The sequence below is a fragment of the Arachis ipaensis genome, chromosome B02 (genome assembly GCF_000816755.2).
Source record: "Arachis ipaensis cultivar K30076 chromosome B02, Araip1.1, whole genome shotgun sequence".
Lineage (NCBI taxonomy): Eukaryota > Viridiplantae > Streptophyta > Magnoliopsida > Fabales > Fabaceae > Arachis > Arachis ipaensis.
Window position 1 is genome coordinate 55,931,093 of NC_029786.2, and position 7,614 is coordinate 55,938,706.

Here is a 7,614-nt window from a genome sequence, read left to right on the forward strand (position 1 = left end):
TATATTTTATTTCTTTTATCTTCTCCATATGAGTTATTGTTTGTGTGTCTTTTTGAACCCTTCTTTCTTTTACGTTCGTTCTAGTTTGCTTACGTTTTTGTTTTAAAACCAAAAAAAGATATTGGATTAGCACAGTATTAAAAAATTTGCATGTGAACTTATTCAAATGACATTCGATTGATTTTTTTAAAAAAAAATAACATATAAATGATGTATAAAGATTATGTAATTTCGTGGTGGTTAAAAAAACTGTCGCTAAATTAATAATATAGCGATGGTTTGGTTTTAACCGCCACTAAATACAACCGGCTTGGCAGCACAATTTTGTTATTGCATTACCCACTGTTAAACATAGTTTTTAGCAGCGACTACATCTTTCGTTGCGTTGACCAATACTATTATTTTGCAGCAGTTTTTGATAACCTTCGCAAATTTTTGCCGCTATTTGCCAAAATTCTTGTAGTGATTATATTAGTAACCGATTGTAATGACTAAGTTTAATGCACACATAATATAGTTAAATTTTAAAATATATATTAAACTTGATCAGAAAATCATAATCATTTGATGGGAGAAGAAAGGAGAAAAAAATGTAATGGATTTAGGACCATTAAATATTTTTTTTAAACATATAAAGTTTGTTTGGGTGTTATTAAGTTGTTAAAAAACTATTTTTTATTTTTACTGTGTTTGACAAAATTTTAATAATAAAAACAAAAGTACTAGAGAAATAAAAAAATATGTTTTTTTAATTGTTAAATAAAAAAATATTTTTATATAAAATATTTAAATATAAAATTATTTTTATTATTTTAAAATATCTTTAAAAAAAATTACTTCAAAAAAGATTTTTCATAAAAGCTCACCCAAACAAGGTGATTATGTTATAAATTAGACTGAATATATCAAACTCAAATACATTATGTATATTCTGAACTAATCCATTTTAGCTAGTTGTTTTCTCTTCCACATTTCAAACATCCATATCACGAAATTAATCTCTTGGTATGACTTGGTTTGACACAACAGCTTTCTTTTCCTTCAATTCTTCGGCAAGATGTTTTATGGAATCAGAAACTTCAGCTCTGTAGACATAGAACTTCACAACAACCAAGAAAAAGATCAAGTTCAAGAAGTTGAGCACTGCAAGAAGTGCATAATAATAATCAAGATGGGAAGCATTCAAGTTGTTCAAAATCCAGCCTTTGTGTTCACTGCTATGTTCCTTGGTGATGTGTGAAACTGTTGAGAGAACAAAAGTGCTAAGGAAATTCCCAATTCCTAATGATGTCATGGAATAAGAAGTGCCTAAACTCTTCATGCTCTCTGGTGCTTGGTCATAAAAAAACTCAATCTTTGCAACCTCTAAAAATGCATCAGCAGTTCCCATAAGCACAAATTGAGGTAGCAATATGAATATGCTTAGTGGAACTTGTCCTCCGTTTTGGACCAATCCATGTTCTTTTGCAACACTAAGCCTATACCTTTCAGTTAAAAATGCAATTACCATAATCACAATGTGAATTACCAGTCCAATTCCCATTCTTTGAAGAAGGGTAATTCCTCTTGGATTGTGGGTTAACTTTTGCATAATCTTCACAAAGAAACGGTCATAGATCACAACACATATGAGCATTGAGAGTGTCACAAATGCACCTAAACTTGCTGGGGGGATACTGAAGCTTCTTCCAATGGCTCTATCAAGTGTTGTTCCTTGTTTCACAAAAAGGGTGTTGATTTGAGCAACCATTGTGCTAGGGACAAATGTGGAAACTAAGATTGGGATCATTCTAAGCATTTGTTTTGTCTCCTCCACTTGTGTAACAGGGCATAGCATCCATGCATTATGACTTGAACCAGTATTCACACATGCTTTGTTCAGAAACCTGCATAATCCATTTGTCAAGTGTATTTTATATATGAAGTTTTAAACGTGCAATTCGCCACTCAAGTTAGTTAAAATTAAAGATGCAAAAAGGGACTGCCAGTATATACTAATCTTGAGAATATGTACCGAGAAAGTTCAGTGTTTTTATTGATCAATAACTTCCATTTTCTTTTTGACTTATTGCTCAATAACTTTAAGAAGTTAACGCAAATCGTTTTGAGAAAGTTTAGGGTCAACACTTTTATTAAAATTTGGCCAGCATTTAACCAAAAAAAAAAAGTAAGTAATTTCATATCATTTAATAAAATCTCACACCATTAAAAATATTAATGATTAATTAATGATTACAAATCACAAAATTTATTGCCCTCTAGCATTCTTCAATTGTTTTTTTATACGATGTCAATATGTATATTACTGCGGCGTGATCTAATGATGTGAAATACTGCAATATGGAAAGGAGAAATCAATGGCACCGATTTATTTGAACTCCTCAGTTCTGATAAGTGCCATTTCTATTTTTTTTTTTTTAAATTTCAAAAATCGTAGCCAACGATTTTTCTAAATCGCCACAGCAATTTTTTTGTTTGCATTTCTTTTCATATTCTTATAAAATTCTAAAAAAAAAAAAACTATTTTTTTTATTTTACAAAAAATGTCCCGATATACGAAAAAAATTGCCCAAAGTTAAATTGCACATTTTTTATCTCTCTTTTAGCACATATATTAAGAAAGAATTAAAACTACACTATTAATACTACATTGAAACTCATTAAGAGTATTTTGGTTGTGGTAAAAGTGAAAGTAAATTTTACTTATTTGAGTTTTATATGAAATATATAAAACTTACTCTTACTTTTACTCTCCCAATCCAACATAACCTAAAATAAAAACGTATTCTTAAACAAAAAATTTAACCTTATCAAAAGACAATTATTGATAAAACGATGGAGGACAATAGTGTATATATACCTCAATGTTGGAGTTGAGTCAATTCTGACTTTCGCATTCTTTGCATACTCTTCTAAATCAAGCTCATATAGGTCTTTAGGGTCACTAGGAACAATGACATTCCATTTCCTTATAGAAGCCACAATGACCTTGGCCATTCTAGTGAAGGGACTCCCTGAAGGCAATTTGTGTCTATAGAAGGGTGTCCCTGCAAAAAATATCATAATTGATAATGCAAGGCCAAGAGTTGGAAGACCATACCCTAAAGTCCACCCTACGTTATCTTGTATATACACAAGGACAGTGTTTGCAAAGAGGGTCCCAATGAAGATGCTGAACATCCACCAATTGAAGAAGGAGAGTTTGTGGCTCTTTTCTTTTGGGTCAAAGTCATCAAATTGGTCAGCACCTATGGTGGAAATGTTGGGTTTGGTCCCACCTGTTCCCAATGCTAGAGTGTAAAGTGCACCATAGAATACAGCTAGGTGAAGTGTTGAGGCCTTTTCGCACTTTGTTACATCAGCTTCATGGCATTGAGGTGGTTTTAGGCTTGGAAGGGAAACTGACAATGTCAGTAGAGACATACCCTGCTTGCAAATGTGTCAATACACATAAATTAGTTGATTAATAAATTAATTGTTAATCAAACAACATTATCAATTATTTAAGAAGATCTGAATATTTAATAGGCTACTCACCACCTAAAAACATAATGGGCACACTATGTGTTAATGTGTAATATATCTCTGGGTCTTACGTGTTCTGTATTCGACACTCAAAGATATTTTTATAAAATAATGCTACATATTTAAGGTTTTTTTTGTTAATCAAGTCCAATTAAATTAGTATAATTTAATAAAAATTAGTTATGACTAGTATTATTATTACACATTATAAGATTTTTTTCATTTATTTTCTAAGGTTTCAATAAAAATTATTATGTTTTCTAATAGTATTTAATAAATAATCAAATATTTAGAGTTGAGATAGTGTTTTTATATTTACAGGAATTTTCCATTAAAAAACAAGCAAAAAATAAAGCTTTTTCACAATAAAAAACACAAAAACAGCAAAAGCGTAACCTAAGAAAAGCGTGTCCTAAGAAAAAGTAGAGCCAAAACAACACGCACGCCTAGCGGACCTTCCCCACGCCCGGCAGATGGGCCTCACATTCGGCAGCCTTTCATCCACGCTTGGCGGACCCCATGCACGACTCTAGCATGCCCCGTAGCCTGTCTCCATGTCCGACGGTCTTGCACCCCCTAGAAGTGTAATTTTGGCCTTTTTTTCAAAATTCCTCTAATCCAAACCAGTCTAAAAGCAATTACAACACTTAGGATTCAACCACTAAGATCCAAGCTTAATTATTCACATCATTAAAAGTCTTAATCACATTTAAAATGTTGAAAATTCTAGAATATCAGTTACCTATACTTTTCCTTTCTACAAACATAAGAGATTCGGTTGTTAGATTTGATTTGAATTAGTGTTTTAAATTTTGAATCTACAAATCAGTAATTAGTTAGCTTATCTTTTTATCCGAAAGATAAGATTAGGATACTTATCTTATCTTCTTCTCCGAAAGATAAGATTAGTTTAGTTTGAATTTAAATTCTAGAATTTAGGATATAAATAAATGAACTTTGTTGACATACAGAAAAGGAGATTCATGCTCCTCCATAATCTCTTTTTATTATTTTCTTTCCTTTTTCATGGGTAACTAATCCTTTGTCAAACAGTTAGGAGCTCCGTTTATGTTTTCTATGGGTTATTAATCTATGTTTATTTTATTTTGAAGTTGTGCATTGGTCTATTTCATGATTGAGTTATTCGTTCTTCATTCGGATTAGTGGTATCGAAAGGTATGGTAATATCTTTTGAATTCTTTTATTATAATTAAGAAATTTGATATTTAAATTAAAACTTGAAAACTCTTTCACATGACTCTTTAAATTCGGCTAAGAATAGTGGTTTAATTAGTGTGCGACATATACATGATTTTCAATCACTCTAATTTTGAATAAGTGACATATAATTCAGATTATAACAACTTTTGAAAATTGTGTTTTCTTCTAAGATTTAACTGAATATGACTAGTTTGAATACGTGACATATACTTCGAACTAAGGACTACTTTTAAATCTTATTTAAATCTAAAATCAGCTTTTTGTGCTTAATCTTTTGATTAATTAATTGAGGACTAATTAATGTTTGATAAACTGAGGAACCAAGAAATTGGAAATCAGTTACTAAAGATTTATCGTGAAAGATCTTTACAAACTTTAAAATAAGTAAATAAGGTCTGATTTCTCCAAAAGTATAAATATCTCTGAACCCCTTGACTCTCACCATCGCTGCCTTCTCAAATCAACATTCAAGTCTCTATCCATAAGCGTTCAAGCACTCAAGATTTTAGGATTCCTCATCAATCTAGGTTATTTTAATCTAATTAGGTATTTAATCTGATATTTGTTTGTTCAGCCCTTTAATGCTCGTGGAAACGATATTTACTTATTATGATATTATTTGAACGATTCGGTATACTTATCGATATCTGTGAACTTTAATTTTCGCTCATTACATTATTTCAAGTTTTATTATTTAACTTAATTAAATTTGGTTCATAAAAAGATTTAAATGTATAGCATTACTCATTTGTGTATATGCGTGTTATATGTATGATAATGTATTTGATTAGTTATGTTTTTTCTTCATAATTTAAAGAACAAAATATTAGTACTATGAATTTTATGTATGTTTAAATACTATACAACTTGAAAGTATACATATGTTGTATTATTATCATATTACGGATGTCTCATTTTGAAAAATTTAGTGTTTTTGTATATATATATATCCCTGTCATATTCAGTGTATATATGAAAAAATATAAGAGTTTGTTTGAGTATTATTAAATTATTAAAATTTTTTTTTTATTTTTTAGTATATTTAATAAATTTTTTATAAAAAAAATACTATCAAATCATTTTTTACTATTTCAAAAAATTTGTTTTAAAAAAAAATCAATTAAAAAATATTTTTTTTTGAGAAGTTCATGGCTTACAAATTCTAAGACTAATTAACATACGTAATGATGATTAAAAGATGGTTCTTTTTTCATACCTCCTTTAACTAAGGGTAAAGATTAACTCTTTTAGTTGACATTATTTAAGATTAAATATGTGTCAATTTAATGTTATATTATAAACATAGTTATGAAAACCGAATCAAATTAGTTGGTTCAATTAGATTAACTAAAAACCGATCACTTAATCAGTTCGATTGAAGTATACAACTATTCTATAAAAAATCAGTCAGAGAATTGGTCGAACTGATAGTTAATCGATGAAACATTAGAATTGATCGGATTTATTCATGATTTTTTATTCAGTGCATCCCTTAAAAACGACGCCGTTTTGCTCTTGTTTAAAACAAAAAATAAGAAGGAAAAAGCACCCCTTTTTTTTACTCTCTGAAATCGTGATTGAAACCTAACCCTAAGCCCAGCTAGCTCCATCACCATCCTCATCGCCGAACTCTTCTCTTCCAATAGAGGGTGTTCTCGCCACTGGCGGGGATAAAGCGTGGGTGTCGTCACATTCTTCTCATTTCTCATCGCTCCTCTTCTCGTCACCATCGCACGAAGGACGCGTTGAATTGGTGGCGTCGCCATCGCGAAGGTTGTTCGGTCAGTCGTCATCTTTTCGAGCTCTCTGTGTGTGTGTTCGAGGCTAATGTCCCTCTTCGAGTTGTCAGTTGCTCTCTGTCTGAGCTCACTTTCCTTCTTCTGTCGCCATCACTCGGCTTCCTCCTTCACTGCCGGTCTTCAATTTAATTTTGCTTGTGTTTGTACTTTTATTTAGTTTTCTACTTTCTGATTCTGAGTTTGTTAATTTCTGCTTAGCTATTGTGAATTTATGAGTTCGTAAGCCTCCATCCTACACTGCTTCTTCAATTTCATTTTTGGGAGTTAATTGTTGTTTTTCTGAATTTAGTTATGTTGATTGTTGATTATTATTTTTCTAGGTAATTGTTGTTTTTTGAGTTAATTTTATTCATTGTTCATTGTTGTTATTTTGTTCTGACTTCTAGTTTAATTATTGTTGATTATTGATTTTCTAAAATGTTGTTGCTAATTATGAGAAATGAATGATGTTGTTGCTAATTTTCAGATGGCCTGATTTAATTATGAGTTGTTGAGTTAAGTTTAATTGTAAGTTGCTGATTTTTTGAAATGTTGCTGATTTTTTGAAATGTTGCTGATGTTGTTGCTGATTTTCTGATGGTCTTGTTTAATTTTGAGTTACTGAATTAGGTTTAATTGTGAGTTGTTGGGTTTAAATTTGAGTTGTTAAGTTAATAATAATGATTTTGTTAATGTTTGCTTAGTGAGTTGCTGCTTTTTTGAAATATTGCTGATTATGGAAAGTAAATAATGTTGTTGCTAATTTTCTGATGGTCTTGTTTAATTCTAAGTTGTTGAGTTAGGTTTAATTGTGAGTTGTTGGATTTATGTTTGAGTTGCTAAGTTAATAATATTCATTTTGTTAATGTTTGTTTAATTTATTCTGAGTTGCTGATTTTTTGAAATGTTGTTGCTGATTATGAGAACGAATAATGTTGTTGCTGATTTTCTGTTGGTCCTATTTAATTTTGAGTTACTGAGTTAGGTTTAATTATGAGTTGTCGGATTTAAGTTTGAGTTGCTAAATTAATAATAATAATTTTATTAATGTCTGCTTATTTTGGGTTGTTGATTTTTTGAAATGTTTTTG

The 7,614-nt window shown here is 30.3% G+C and overlaps 1 protein-coding gene across 2 annotated transcripts in view; it reads right to left on the reverse strand.

Moving 5' to 3' along the window:
- Window positions 865-7,614, reverse strand: part of LOC107625310 (protein NRT1/ PTR FAMILY 5.2-like) — a 10,777-nt gene continuing 4,027 nt past the window's right edge. The window contains exons 3-5 of one of the 2 annotated variants that reach the window (XM_016327928.2): window positions 2,861-3,426; window positions 1,529-1,886; window positions 865-1,225 (exon numbers count right to left, since the gene is read on the reverse strand). In XM_016327928.2, the coding sequence (XP_016183414.1) occupies window positions 995-1,225; window positions 1,529-1,886; window positions 2,861-3,426 (1,155 nt within the window). In that variant the 3' untranslated portion in view covers window positions 865-994. Of the gene's footprint in view, window positions 1,887-2,860; window positions 3,427-7,614 lie in introns of both variants that reach the window. The other variant, XM_016327927.2, reaches the window with a different exon arrangement.